Source organism: Corvus hawaiiensis, chromosome 16 (assembly GCF_020740725.1).
Source record: "Corvus hawaiiensis isolate bCorHaw1 chromosome 16, bCorHaw1.pri.cur, whole genome shotgun sequence".
In the NCBI taxonomy this organism is placed as follows: Eukaryota; Metazoa; Chordata; class Aves; order Passeriformes; family Corvidae; genus Corvus; species Corvus hawaiiensis.
In genome coordinates, this window is record NC_063228.1 from 7,896,639 (window position 1) to 7,910,577 (window position 13,939).

The window sequence follows — 13,939 nt, forward strand, 5'->3', positions numbered from 1 at the left end:
GAGGGGAGAGACAGTTGGGGAGCCTGGGCAGAGGCAGGTCATGGGGAGGCCCTGTATTCCCAGTATTCCCAGTGGAAACTCGTGCAGAAGTGCTGGTACCTGCTCTGCTCTCTGCTGGATGAGAAGAAGAAGAGTCTTCATGGTGGTTTGGTGAGTGGAAAAATTCACTTGGCAAAGGAAAGGGAGGATCCAGAGGACACAGCAGGCACTTGGCTGTCCCAGTTAGTCCCTGTCTGTGTGGGCCAGTCCCAAATGCCACTTTTCCCATCCCCACCTGCTGAGAAGCCTGAAAACAGGCAAGACACCCCTCCAGAAGGAAGAGAGGGAGCAGGCATGGCTTGGAGCCCCTTTATTGCAAGTGCCCTGTCAGGCAGCCTTGGATCTCCATCCTTAGAGCTCTTCCTGCACACCTGGCTTCTCCTTCACCAAGTGTTTCTTCTGAGGACCCTGGAAGAGAGCAGAGAGGAGAGTTTGGTGTTAGGGACATGCAGACATGGCTGTGTCTGGGCTGTGGGGACCAGAAAGGCAGCTCTGGCCAGCAGCTGAAAAATGGGGTTATCCTACAGCAAATCAACCCTATGGGAGCAAATGGCAGGAATTACTTATGTCCCTCAACTTCCAGGCAAATGTGATGTTTTACCACAGAATCCATGGGGGAAAATGGCAAAGAAAAGAGCTGCACCCAGGTCAAACCTCCTCCTGTCACCGAGCTCCTCGTCACAGCAGCTCAGGGCTGGCAGTGACACAACAGGCTCCTGACACTGAGCTGAAGGAAATCAGCTTAACCTCTAAAGAGCTCTGCCTAACCAATCCCCCTGCCAGCTCTAAGGAGGCTTAGCCAGCTTCACATGGCATTTCTGGCTGACAGGCCAGATCCAGACCCAGTTTACATCTGCCTGGGATCCAGGCAGTTGTTTCTTTGCCTTCTCCTTCTCTCTCTCCTGGTTTATTCAGTGCTTCCTCCCCTTCAGACTCAGACTTGCACCAGCCTGGTGAAGGCTGCAAAACTATTCAGGAAACTGCCATGTTTGGATTTTTTTTTTTTTTTTTTTTGCCCCAGATTTAAGAAAAATACACTGCTTGGCCTTCTTGAAAGCTTCTGACAAAAGCACCATAAATCTGCATCTGAATTTGACCCAAACTTTTTTCCTCTAAGAACATTAAAGCTATAAATCATTCCAAACAAATCAAAGCAGTGCACAATTCCAAGTGAAAGGGACCATATGGCCAAGACAGTGCCTGCCAAGTTAACTGCTTGTTTAAAACTTCCCATGGTAAATGGGAACTGGTTGCCCATATGGTCTCTTATTTGCTGGTTGAGTTGTCTTGGAGCACTCACACAACCATCCTGTTCTTCCTTAGCATAATTTCTGCTGCGTGAGCTGAGCTTGTGGCTGTCTTTACTCAAGAGAGTCTCAAACATTCGTTTGGCTGTTGTTGTATCGAGAAACATCATAGAATCATGGAATCAGAGAATCCTGGAATGGTTTGGGTTGGAAGGGACATAAAACTCATCCAGTTCCACCTCCCTGCCCATGGACACCTGGAAGATGCTTGGTTGGAGTCAGTCAGTTGCTTTAGCCCCATGATGAGCTGGAGGCAGCCTGAGGAACTCACCATGAAAGCCCTCTTTTCCTGAGCTGTCTGGAAGCGGCCGTGGCCGAATTTGGAAGTGGTATCAATGAATTTGAGCTCGATGGCTTCATGGGCCCAGCGGCTCGTGTGCACCAGGAGGGACTGGGAAAGAACAGTCACAACACATCAAGATAATCATTACAGAAAATCAGGACAGCTGTTCTCATGGAAGCAGGGTTGGAATATCCTCTAAACAAATATCTCCTCAAAAATCTGTGTTCTCAGAGCAACACCCTGGTGCTCAGGTGGTGGAGAGCTTGCAGAGCTGCTCTTCACTCAGCATTTCACAGAGTCACAGAATCAACTAGGCGGGAAAAGACCTCTGAGATCACCAAGTCTAACCTATAGCCTAACACTGCCTTGTCAACCAGACCATGACACTGAGTGCCACATCCAGTCTGTCCTTAAACACCAGTGACTCCACCGCCTCCCTGGGCAGCCCATTCCAATGCCCAATCACCCTTTCTGTAACAATCCATCATTTCATTTCTGAAATGAACCCCAGCCCTCAGAGCTCTGAAGCTCTCCAGAGAGGCTCCATCCACCTGCCCACTCCACAAACCCTCCACCTGCCAATGGCCTCAGCACCACATTCATGTGCAACACAGCACCAAGGACCCTCCCAGTGTCCCTGCACAGCATTTGGAGGGCTCTCCATGTGGAGAATGTGTCCCTGGGAAGCTGCAGTCCATCCCAGCCTGGTGCTCTCACCTTCCGGAGGGTGAGCACACGCTTCCTGGTGCCCACCACGCAGCCCTTCAGCATGAGGAAGTCGTTGTTGACCTCTCCATAGTGAGGGAAACCACCCTGTGGGGAGAGCAGAGGGGTTGGTGGGCAGGAGAGCTGGCTGGGAGAGTCAGGAGAGTCACAGCCCTGTCACCTCTCAGCCCTTACCATAGGTGTGATGGTCTTCTCCGTGATATCGTAGTGCGTCGAAGCGTTGTTCCTCACCACTTTGCCATCCTCCACGTGGATCCCATGGCCAATGCGATAAATCTGGGAACAGACAGGCAGCAGAGATGGAGACTCTCCTGCCCCTTGCTGAGGAGCTTCACAGGGTGACCAAATCCCCCACAGAATCACATGGTTTTCACCAAGGTGTGCCCTCGAGCAGCAGAAAAGCACCGGGAAAGACATGGAGATGTCTACGGAAATATCTGGGAGGATAAGGACAGCTGAGGGCACCATGGGAAGGAGGATGGTGACAGGATGGGAGGCCGGAGGGAGCCCCCCCGGGCTGTACCTTCTTGTTGATCTCGGTGCGGTGGTGGTAGCCCTTCTGGCCAGCCCGGGCGATGGAGTAGCCCACGCGGGCCGGGTGCCAGGCCCCGATGCAGGCCACCTTCCGCAGGCCCTTGTGTGTCTTCCTGGGCAGCTTCTTGGTGTGCCAGCGGCTGGTCACCCCTGGGAGCATGGGAACAGTGGGCAGGGTCAGCAGGGAGGGGCAGGGCAGGGGCTGGGACTGGGGAAGCAGGGTCCCATCATTCTCCTGAGGGACAGTCCCATCCTTCTCCTGCAGTTCTCAGAGGAGGCTGTGTTGGGAGGAGATGAGGAGCTGTTCTCACTTCCCATGGCTCTGATCAGACTGGGATGTGTTCCATGCCCCCAGGGACACCCACACCCCTGCACATGTGGGGTTTGGGAGACATTCACACAATCACAGAATGGTTTAGATTGGAAGGGACCACAAAGACCATCCAGTTCCAAGCCCTGCCACAGGAAGGGACACCTCCCATTAGATCTTGTTGCTTTATGTACTGACAGTGCCTCTGAGCCTCCTGGGAGGCCTCTGGGCACAGTAGACAGCACAGCTTTCATTGCCCTTAATCTCAGGGAAAATCTTTCCACCAGAGGTTACCTTGTCAGCTCCTTTGTATCTACATCAGAGATGCCCCTGTTGCACTTTTCTCTTGCCGGAATCCCTGAGATTAAGGAAACCAAACTCTGCCACAACAGAACTGGATATCATGCTTAAGATCCCGAGGCTCTTTGCTACTCCCTCTACAAAAAATTGGGGGTTCTCAGTGTTGTTAACACCTTCCTGCCCCAAAACCACCTGATGGGCAGAGCCATGTGAGAAGGACAGACCCAAACCCCTGTACCTTTCATCCCGTGCCCCTTGGTCACACCGATGACATCGATCATCTCGTTCTGGCTGAAGACGCTGTGCACAGAGATCTGCTTCTCCAGCCTCTCCCGGACCCAGTCGACCTTCTCAGCCACTGTGCCCCCATTCAGCTGGATCTCCATAATGTGGGCCTTCTTCTGCCTCAGTGGGAGCAGCCTCATCTGCAGCACACAGTGGTTTAGGGTGACATGTGGCCCCTTGCCCCACAGACACGAGGGTGCAGCAGGGCTGGGTCACTCAGAATCTGTGAGGAGCACAGGGGTGAGCAGAGCCACCGCTTCACCACCCTCTCTGCCACAGTCGTGCCCTTTCATAGCAGCCCTGGGTCAGCAGCTCCTGGTATCTGGGATCTCATGGAGCCAACTCCTTGTCCTTGAGCCCAGAGACCTCATCTGGGCTTTAGCCAACTTAGCTCTCCCCCAGACTCCAAAGCAGCCCTTAACTCCCGGGATCAGCATGAAAACGGGCCCCTGTGTATCCGGCAATCAGCATCTGGCAAAACTGTGCCTGCCCATGTGGTTATTTTTGCCTAAAACATTTGACACCAGTTGCTAATTTGAGGTGATCATGAGGCCCAAGGTCCCTTGCTGACACAGGACTCAGGACCTGCCCAGGCTCTGCCCTCCTCTTGCTCTCTTCCACGGGATGTGTGTGCTCCCATCAGGATGTGGGGGCTCCCCAGCATTCCCAAACCACAGCCCCCGAGGCAATCCTGGAGCAGGGAGCTCTGGAAGGGGACTGGGAGGTCAGGAGGCAGCTGGAAAGGTCAGTCAGCACCTCCCATTGCCCTGTCTCACACCATCTGCTCTCTCAGCCTCTCTGACACCACCAAAACACCTCCTGATCCCATTTCCAGGCCCCTCAGAGCTGAGGAAGCCCCTGAGCTTTGGGGGATGCTCTGACCTGTGTGTGCATAATGACACGGATGACCTTGCAGTACTTCTTCATGGCTGCAAAATCCTTCTCCAGCTGCCTTTTCCCAGCCTCATCCTGCCATTTTTTGCAGTACTTGGTGAACGCCTTCTTCTTGCTCTTGTGCCTATGACAGAAGTGGTTTGACATCCATCAGAGCTGATAAAGGGCTTGTGACAGTGCAGAGAGGGGACAGGTCACCTTGTCAGGCACCTCCTCGGAGGCACAAGGAACCTGTGGATACCTGAGCCTCACCTGACTGTCAGGACCTTGAGGTGGGAAGAGGAAAGTGGATAATGAGCCGTGAAAAGGGCTTGTTCAAGGGTAATTCAAACCTTTCTGCATGAGGAATGCAGTTGTCTCCCACTGACTGACTCAGCACCACCAAAATACAGGCACAAAATGAGAGACAGGAGAAAGCAGGGATCAGGGGCTTGTTGTGGGTAAGTCTCCATGGCACTGTTACAGGAGATTCCTACAGCTAGGAAGCCACAAAGCAGCCAGGCACTTCCCTGGTACCTGTGGATACCTGTGCCTCACCTGACTGTCAAGGGCTTTGGGAGGGAAGAAGGAAGTGGATGAGTTGTGAAAAGGGCTGACAGGAGAAAACAGAGGCGTATGGTGGGTGGGTCTCCATGGCACTGTCACAGGAGACACAATTCCTGCAGCAAGGAAATTCGTGTTTTCCACTTCCCTCTCTGCTGAGGGGTGTTGATATTTATGAGGGCCAGGGGCCACATTCTGCACCAATATTCCCCCTGGCAAATCTGGTTTCACTCCAGCTCAAGAATTCCAGTTAACTGGGGAGCTGACAAGTCCAACCTACACAAGGGAAAAGGAACCTGCCATATGATATTGTGGAGAGAGCTAACTTGGTTCAACCATTAGAATAAATTTACATATGCATATGCTGCTCCCCAGCATCGGACTGTTTGCAGTGTCTCTGTGCATGACTAAATAAGCAGCAGTTTCACTCCACAGGAGTTGAGCTGTCTGGGCATCCCGGAGAGCCTGTGGAATTGCTGCCAGAGATCCCTCACAGGCAGCCCCCCAGGAAACCCCCCACTCTGGGAATCCAAGAATCATTGAGGTTGGAAAATACCTCCAAGATCATCGAGTGCAACCTGTGACTGATCCCCACCTTGTCATCCAGCCCAGAGCACTGAATGTCACATCCAGTGGTGCCTTGGACATCTCCAGGGTGGTGACTCCACTACTTCCCTGGGGAGTTCCAATGTTAAATGACCCTTTTAGGGCACACATACCAGTTCTTGTAGAAGCGCCGCCGGCACTCATCGCTGATGTGCTCAGCAAAAACAGTCTTGAAATTCCTCAAGCCCTTGGGTGTCTCGATGTAGCCCACTACCCCCACCACTACCATCGGGGGGGTCTCGATGATGGTCACGGCCTCCACCTCCTCCCGCTTGGAGACCTCTGCAGAGCAGCAAAGGGAAGTGGTGCTTGGCATCCTCTGGGATCAGGTCATTCCCTGGAGGATTCCGGCTGTCACAGAGAGTGCTGGGGGCAGGGTCATGTTTGGTCTCCAGCCAGCCCCAGCCTTCCCATCTCCCAAACCACCACTCACTATCGCAGTGTGGAGATTTCCAGCAACTCCCACTCAGCCCATGCTGAGGTGGCCTTTGACCATCCAAGACCTGGACAGCCAGGATTTAACCTAGAAGCTGTGGGCTCCACCACCCCTTTCCAGAAACAGCCTTTCCCAACAAGCCTAATCCCCTCCTTTCCCTCCTGGAGGTGGCCCCATGCCTGCTGCAGCCAAGCCTTACTGAGCCCAGGCCTGTGCACCTCCCGCACAGTGTGGGTCATTCCAGCCTTGTAGCCCAGGAAAGCTGTCAGGTGCACTGGTTTGCTGGGGTCATCCTTGGGCCAGGCCTTCACCTTCCCTCGGTGCCGGCGGCTCCGCTTGTGGGGCAGGAAGCCCAGGTGGCCATGCCTGGGAGCAGAGAACTTGCGGTGGGACTGCGGAGAGGAACAGCAAAGGGCAGCTTCACTCTCAGCTCCCGGAAAATGGGGCAAAGCACAACAAAATTTCCCCTCTTTTACATGGGAATACTGGAGAGATTCCGGGCTCTTCCTTGAGTTGTAACAGGGTGGGATTTTGTTCAAGCTTCTGTCATGTACATGGAAAAATGTCACAGAATTCTGGAATGGTTTGGGTGGGAAGGGACCTGAAAGCCCATCCAGTTCCACCCCCCTGCCATGGGCAGGGACACCTTCCACTATCCCAGGGTGCTCCAAGCCCTGTCCAACCTTGGACACTTCCAGAGATCCAGGGGCAGCCACAGCTTTTCTGGGCACCCTGTGCCAGGGCCTCACCACCCTCACAGGGAAAGGATTTCTACCTAATATCCAGTATAAATCTACTCTCTGTCAGTGTGAATTCACTAAATTTCTGGACAAATGATGCCACTTAAATAAAAAACTTAACATGATCTCCCTCCTTCAGCTTCCTCTGAAGGACTTTGAAGGAGAAATACATTCTCTATTAGATCTGTCCTTCTGTGCTCTTAATTATAACAATTTATTTGGTACCTGCAGCACCAAAAAGGCCTGCTTGGAATTCCTGGGCTTTGTGTCATCAAGGCAAATGGCACAAAACAAGCACAGGCAAGGATCGGGAACACAGGGGAAAGGATGCCCAAAGGAATGGGTAACAGGAACATGCACAGGTTCTAAAGGCACCTTGAAAGCCAGATGAGAAGAGATTAATATATAGACTTCAACCACAAGCAGCAAAGGGTTAGTCCTGCACTCACTGCAGCTCCTTCCTAGCTCAGATCAGTCCTAGCGCCTGGCTGTGCTTTCCACCAAGCTCATTTTCCAGCCTGAGTGGAACTCTGAGGATTCTGACCCCATTCCAGCGGCACTACCAGGAGCATAACCCAGCCTTGCTCGCTGACCCTCCACACACAAGCGACTCCAGCAGAGCTGTACCAACCATGGGACGTCTTCGGCCCGGGGCAGCAGCAGAGAGAGACTGTCAGGAAGTGCCTCCCCAGATTAATACTTAAGATGGTTATGGGTCTGAAGACACAAATTTAGCCGCTCGCTTCACCCGCTGCGATATTCATTTCATTCCTGGCAGGTTGGACACGACAGTTGTGGTGTGATAAAGGTCAATTGCTGCTGGCTCAGTTTACGCTTCTCCCTCCTGAACAACTCCAGTGTGAATGGCAGGAATTAGGGCAGTTTCCTGAATTAGGGCAGTTTCCAAACGGGTACCACACACCCAGAGCTGTGAACACCTGCACCAGGTACCCCCAGCACAGAGTGAAAAATCTGTCAGCCCAGGCAAAAAGGCTTTGTGATTCTGATGTGAAAAGAGATCAAGACAATAGACCTCGGAATCACAGAACAGTTTGGATTGGAAGGGACCTTAAAAACCATCCAGTCACAGCTCCTGCCATGGGCAGGGACACCTTCCACTATCCCAGGATGCTCCAAGACCTGTCCAACCTGGCCTTGGACACTTGCAGGGATCATGGGGCAGCCACAGCTTCTCTGGGCACCCTGTGCCAGGGCCTCCCCACCCTCACAGGGAAGGACTTCTCCCTGATATCCCATTTAACCCTGTCCTCCGTCAGTGGGAAATATTCCCAACAGGTCAGGAGCTGTCCCTCTGCTCAGCCCTGTGAGGCACATCTGTAGTGTGGTGTCCAGCTCTGAGCCCCCTTAGCACAGCAGGGCCAGGGAGCTCCTGGAGCGGGGCCGGCAGAGGCTGCGGAGCTGAGGAAGGGCCTGGAGCATCCCCGTGCCCAGCACAGGCTGAGGGAGCCGGGGCTGCTCAGCCTCGAGAGGAGCCCCAGCTGAGAGGGGCCCTCAGCCCTGGGTGTCCCTGGCTGCAGGGAGGGCTCAGGGCAGGGCCCAGGCTCTGCTCCGGGGCCCAGCAATGGCACCAGAGCAACGGGCAGGGACTGACCCCAGTAATTCCCCCAGCACATACGGACTTTATCCCTGTGCAGTGACCAAGCACTGGAATAGATCCCACAGAGGGTGCAGAGTCTCCCTCACCAGGGATATTCCAGAGCTATCTGTACACAGTCCTGTGCCATGTGCTGTGGGATGGCCCTGCTGAGCAGGGAGGTGGGACAGACGGGACACACCGTGAGCTCCTCCAACCTGGCCCATCCCTGATTCTGGGATCCCCTCACGGAGGAGGGAGATGCGCACTACAACTCCCGGCGTGCCCCGGAGCCGCCGCCATGTTCCCGCGGCCCCTCCCCCTCAAGGGTCACCCCCATATTCCCCGCTCCCGGCGCCTCAGGGGTCGCCGCCATCTTTCCCCGCTGCCGCCGCGATGCCGGAGGATCACGACTGGGAGGCGTACAAGGTGCCGCCGACCCGCACCCCTGTCTCCGAGAGGACCACGTCGGTGCCCAACCCCGTCAACTTCTTCCAGAGCGCCTTCAGCTATGTCTTCGACGCGCCCGTCACCTTCGTCCGAGGTACATGCGGGACGAGACCCCCGCCCCCCCCCTTCCCGCTCCCCGTGGGAGTTGAGCAGCGACCCGGGGACGGGCACACAGGGACGGGCACACCGGGGCACGGGGCAAAGGCGTCAGGACACGGGCACCTGGACAGGCAAAGGGCACACGCAAGGACACGGGGAGACTGATTCTGACAGTAACAGCAACGGGAACACAGAGGGACAGGACACAGGGACATGGGACATAGACAAATAGACGGCGTGGACACAGGGACAGGAGACACAACATGTACACAGGGACAGACACGGACAGCGGACGCAGAAGAACACAGCATGGACACAGGGACATAGGACAGACAAGAACAGAGCTTGGATAGGAGGACAGACACAGGGACACGGGTCACGGACAAGAACACTATTGATAGTGGGACAGGGACATGGGACACAGCATGGACATTGGGAGAAGTGCAGGGGCTTGGGATACAGAGGGACAGACACACTGGTGGGCATGAGCTGGACACAGTAATGGACCCACTGCTGCTGCCTGGGAGGGCAGCACTGGGCAGTGCCAGCACTGGGGCTGTGCTGCCCCTCGGAGTTGGGATGTGTGACCGGGCTGTCTCTGCAGAGTGGATCGAGCAGTGGCAATCCAAGAACAAGTTCTACTACTACCACCAGAAGTTCCGCCGTGTGCCTGACCTGAGCCAGTGCCTGGATGGTGACTACCTGTGCTACTATGAGGCCGAGGCTCAGTGGAGGAGGGACAGGTATGGCTATGCCTGGACTTTCTCCAGGCGAGGTCACAGCAGAGCACACAGCTCTGGGACCTGCAGCATTTTGGTGGATGCTGGGGTGCTGAGGCAGCACCTCCAGCCCACCCCATTACACATCAGTGTCTTGCTGTCCCTGCAGCACACCTGGCATGGTGGCATTAGGAACCAGCACCCTGAAAATCCAAGCTGACATTCCACAGGGTGTCCTCACCCATTGCTTCAGCTTTTCTGTCATCTTGTAGCTGCTGTTACATTCATCACCATCTTTTCTGCAGGATGGTTGATCAGGAAATCGTGGAGATAGTCCGGGAAAGAATGGCTGCATGCAAGCAGAGGGAAGGGCCCAACCGTTTCCAGAACTGTGCCAAGGAGATGGAGCTGCTGGCACAGGTCACCAAGGCCTACCAGGACAGATGTGAGTATGGCAGCAGCACACAGGGAAAGGGTCCTAAACCCAGGAATGGGGGGTCTGAAACCACACTTGTCATGGGACACAGGCTTGTGGGAGGCACTGCTCAGACATTTCCTTTCTTTTTCAGACGGTGATCTGGGTTACCATGGGAATGCACGGACTTGCTTAATGAAACAGAAGCACAGGATGATGGAAGAGAGGAAAGCAGCACAAGAGGAGTAGAACAGTTCCTCCCTCCATGGTGCTGGTATCCACGTGCATGTTGCTTCCTTGACCTCTGGTGCTGTTGGCCTCCACAATAAACAGACATCTGTACAGCTGAGATCTGTATTCATTCTTTGAAGAGCTCTGCAAGCCCTCAACTACAGGCACTTGGGGCTGCCAGTACTGGGATTTGCCCTCTGGACCTCTTCCTCTCCTCCATGAGCCACCAGAACACTTCATGCTGCTGCGCCCAGCACTGGTTGAGAATTCCCTCAGTATGGGTAAAGATGATGTGCCCCTGCAAGTGCCCAAGGCCATGCTGGACAGAGATTGGAGCAGTGTTGTCTAGTGGAAGGTGTCCCATGGCAGGAGTTGGAACTGGATAAGCTTCCAGGTCCTTTCCAACCCAACCCCATTTCCATGATTTAGCCCACCTGCCCCGAGCACCAACCCCCCCATCACACCAACCACCAGTTCCTGGTTCTCTGATCACTTTATTCTCGTACAAAACCCACTTAGGTTGTGGCCACAGCGGCTGCCTGGGTCCTCTGCACCGACACTCTCGTGTGGGTCTTGGCCAGATGATCAGTGAACTCCTGCAAAAAACACAGCAACAGTGGGTTATTTCCTCAAACCCCTCTCATTTGTTCCTTAGCACCACTTCCCATCCCTGGTGTGCGTGTGGGGCTGGGGGTAGCTCAACTTTATAGCTACCAATTCTTCGGGTACAGAAACCTGAATTTCAGGGGCAAGAATGGTTAAGATTTGAGCTGCCAAGTTACCAAATGCTCTTACCTGGTAAGGAGACTTGGTGAAGACGGTCTCTTTCCAGAGGTCAGGAGTCAGGTAACTGTAGGTTTTGGAGATGGCATCAAAGGTGGCTTTAGCTGTGGAGAGATGTCACACACTGCCCATCAATTGCTGCAGAACCAGCCTGCTGATCCCACCTACAGCTCCAAAATATCCCCCCGGTGCAAAAATGTGGAATTCTGAAAGGATCAGGGAGACCACAGGAAGGTCTCTCTGATGAACCCACAAAACTCAGGTTTCTCTCTCTCTCCAGTTACGACAATTACACTATGGCACACAAGTGCAATCGCGCAGATTGGGAGATGTGGGATTGTAAAACCCCCATTTCTGTAATTAACTTTCACAGAACCCGCAGCAGGACCAACCTGCACTGTCAGCAGAAGTCGTGGCTTCTGCTTCACTGCCAGAGGCACAAACCACTATAAAACGGAGATGCTGTGCCCCGTCAGTGACAGAAGTGGCCGTAAGCTACGTGCTAGCCCCAGAGCTCACCGAAGTTGCCGAGGGTGGCTGTGCAGCCCCGCGCCGATGTGTAGCAGTCATCAATGCCAGCCATCATCAGCAGCTTCTTGGGGACAGGGGCGGACACGATCCCGGTGCCACGGGGAGCCGGGATCAGGCGCACCAGCACGGAGCCGCAGCGCCCAGTGACCTGCAGGAACACAACGGGTCACACCTCCAGAACGCACCCCTTGAACAGCCCCCAGGGCCAGCAGGGGACACTCACCTTACAGGGCACTGTGTGTGGCTTCCCGATCTTGTTGCCCCAGTAGCCGCGTCGCACGGGCACGATGGACAGCTTGGCCAGGATGATGGCCCCACGGATGGCCGTGGCCACCTCCTTGGAGCACTTCACCCCCAGCCCCACGTGGCCATTGTAGTCCCCAATAGCGACAAATGCCTGCAGGCAGAAGAGTTTTCACTGCTCCCTCAGCGGCATTTCCCACCAAGAATACACCGTGGTGGGTTGTTCAGCAGGAACTCAGAGCTCACCCCAAACCTTATACACAGTTCTTGAAACCCATTTTTGCCCTCAGAGTTCATCCTTCAGTCAAAATCAACAAGGTTAAAGCACTGGGATTCAACTCCCTGCTGCAGCCTCACATTGGTCAGAACTCCCCATGATTTCCCAACAGCATTCTGTCTTTATACCCAAAACTTCTCCCTGAAAACCCAGCACTGCTGTACAAAAACAACTAAATTTTGCAGTCTCAGAATAGTTTGGTTAAAAGGAAGATCAAAAGTGTTGCAATACAACTTTTGGGCCAGTACTGCTTCAAAGAGCATCTGCACGTATCACTGATGCTTTCAAGTTAAAATACACTTAGTAAACTATTAATGGCCCTCACAGCAAAATATTTACTAAATGGGACAGAAACAGGGATTTGGAGTGATGAAAATAACACTAAAAATGCAGAAGGGAAGTTGTGAATGCGAGGATCCTGAAGAACAGGATTACCTTGAACCTGGTGCGCTGCCCAGCACGGGTCTGTTTCTGCACAGGCATAATCTTCAGCACCTCATCCTTCAGCGAGGAGCCCAGGAAGAAATCAATGATCTCCGACTCCTGCAAAAGTCAGGCACTGAGCACACAGAAATCACGGCATCCTGGAATGGTTTGGGTTGACAGGGACCTCCAAGGTCAGCTAATTCAACCCCCTGCCAAGGGCAGTGACACCTTCCAGTACCCCTGGGTGCTCCAAGCCCCATCCAACCTGGCCTTGGACACTTCCAGGGATCCAGGGCCTCCCCACCCTCACAGGGAGGAATTCGTTCCCACCTAACCCTGCTCTCTGGCAGTGGAAAGCCATTCCCCCTCGTCCTGTTCCTCCAGGCCTCTGTCCACAGCTCCTCTCCAGCTCTCCTGGAGTCCTTTTGGACGGTGTAAGGGGCTCTAAGGTTTCCCGGAGCCTCCTCTTCTCCAGGTGAACATCCCCAGCTCTCCCAGCCTGGCTCCAACCTTTGGAGCACCTCCCTGACCCATCACTTCCATGTCCACAGCAACTCACCTTGATGGGAAGCGAGAAGAGGTAAATCTCCTCGAGAGACTTGATCTTCATATCCTTGACCAGGCGACCGAGCTTGGTGACAGGAATCCACTGGCAAGGAAATCCAGGAGCAAGAGTCACCAGGCGCCAGCACCCGTCGGGAACCGGCTCTGCTGCCCCATGCCAGGGGTCGGCAGCACCCCCGGCCCCGGCGATCCCCACTCACCTCCTTATCCTCGGCTTTGCCTCCGCGGGCCCCGCGGCCTCTCCCGCGGCCCCTCCCGCGGCCACGGCCGCGGCCCCGCAGCCCGGTCCCGAATCCACCGCGGAAGCCCCCGCGGGCCGCTCCTGCTCCTCCCGCAGCACCGGCGTCGTCCGCCATTTGCTGGAACAAAGCGGGACGTCAGCCGGGCCCCGTCGGTCGCGGATGGGGCCGGATGGGCCCGGGACCGTCCGGTGCCCGCCGCCACCGCTCCCGCCGTACTTACGTGATCTCTCAGCGTAGAAGGCCGCACCACCGCGCCGCCCGCTATTTATAGTGCGCGGGCATCTCGCGAGAGCAGCGCCCGGCAGTGCCCAGCCCCGAGAGCTGAATGAAGAATAAACCACAGGCTAGAATGAGTGGTTTAT

At 54.8% G+C, this 13,939-nt stretch overlaps 3 protein-coding genes and 1 non-coding gene across 4 annotated transcripts; 1 reads left to right on the forward strand and 3 right to left on the reverse strand.

Moving 5' to 3' along the window:
• Positions 1-334: 334 nt before the first annotated feature.
• On the reverse strand, positions 335-7,708 carry RPL3L (ribosomal protein L3 like). Its single transcript, XM_048321142.1, has 10 exons — positions 7,635-7,708; positions 6,463-6,655; positions 5,941-6,109; positions 4,667-4,802; positions 3,738-3,924; positions 2,879-3,039; positions 2,530-2,631; positions 2,347-2,442; positions 1,618-1,737; positions 335-447 (listed from the first exon to the last, which is right to left on the reverse strand). The coding sequence occupies exons 1-10, from the start codon at positions 7,635-7,637 to the stop codon at positions 391-393; spliced, it is 1,224 nt and encodes a 407-aa protein (XP_048177099.1). The 5' UTR covers positions 7,638-7,708; the 3' UTR covers positions 335-390.
• Positions 7,709-8,939: 1,231 nt separating this feature from the next.
• Positions 8,940-10,629, forward strand: NDUFB10 (NADH:ubiquinone oxidoreductase subunit B10). The gene is made up of 4 exons (XM_048321224.1): positions 8,940-9,141; positions 9,751-9,889; positions 10,171-10,310; positions 10,435-10,629. Exons 1-4 carry the CDS (start codon positions 8,994-8,996, stop codon positions 10,527-10,529), a joined length of 522 nt encoding a protein of 173 aa, XP_048177181.1. The 5' UTR covers positions 8,940-8,993; the 3' UTR covers positions 10,530-10,629.
• Positions 10,630-10,985: 356 nt separating this feature from the next.
• RPS2 (ribosomal protein S2) lies at positions 10,986-13,694 on the reverse strand. The gene is made up of 7 exons (XM_048321223.1): positions 13,536-13,694; positions 13,331-13,420; positions 12,781-12,888; positions 12,049-12,222; positions 11,814-11,973; positions 11,307-11,398; positions 10,986-11,107 (listed from the first exon to the last, which is right to left on the reverse strand). Exons 1-7 carry the CDS (start codon positions 13,689-13,691, stop codon positions 11,027-11,029), a joined length of 861 nt encoding a protein of 286 aa, XP_048177180.1. The 5' UTR covers positions 13,692-13,694; the 3' UTR covers positions 10,986-11,026.
• LOC125334527 lies at positions 11,489-11,626 on the reverse strand. Its single transcript, XR_007207162.1, has one exon. It is a non-coding gene; the product is annotated as a small nucleolar RNA SNORA64/SNORA10 family (small nucleolar RNA).
• Positions 13,695-13,939: the final 245 nt, after the last annotated feature.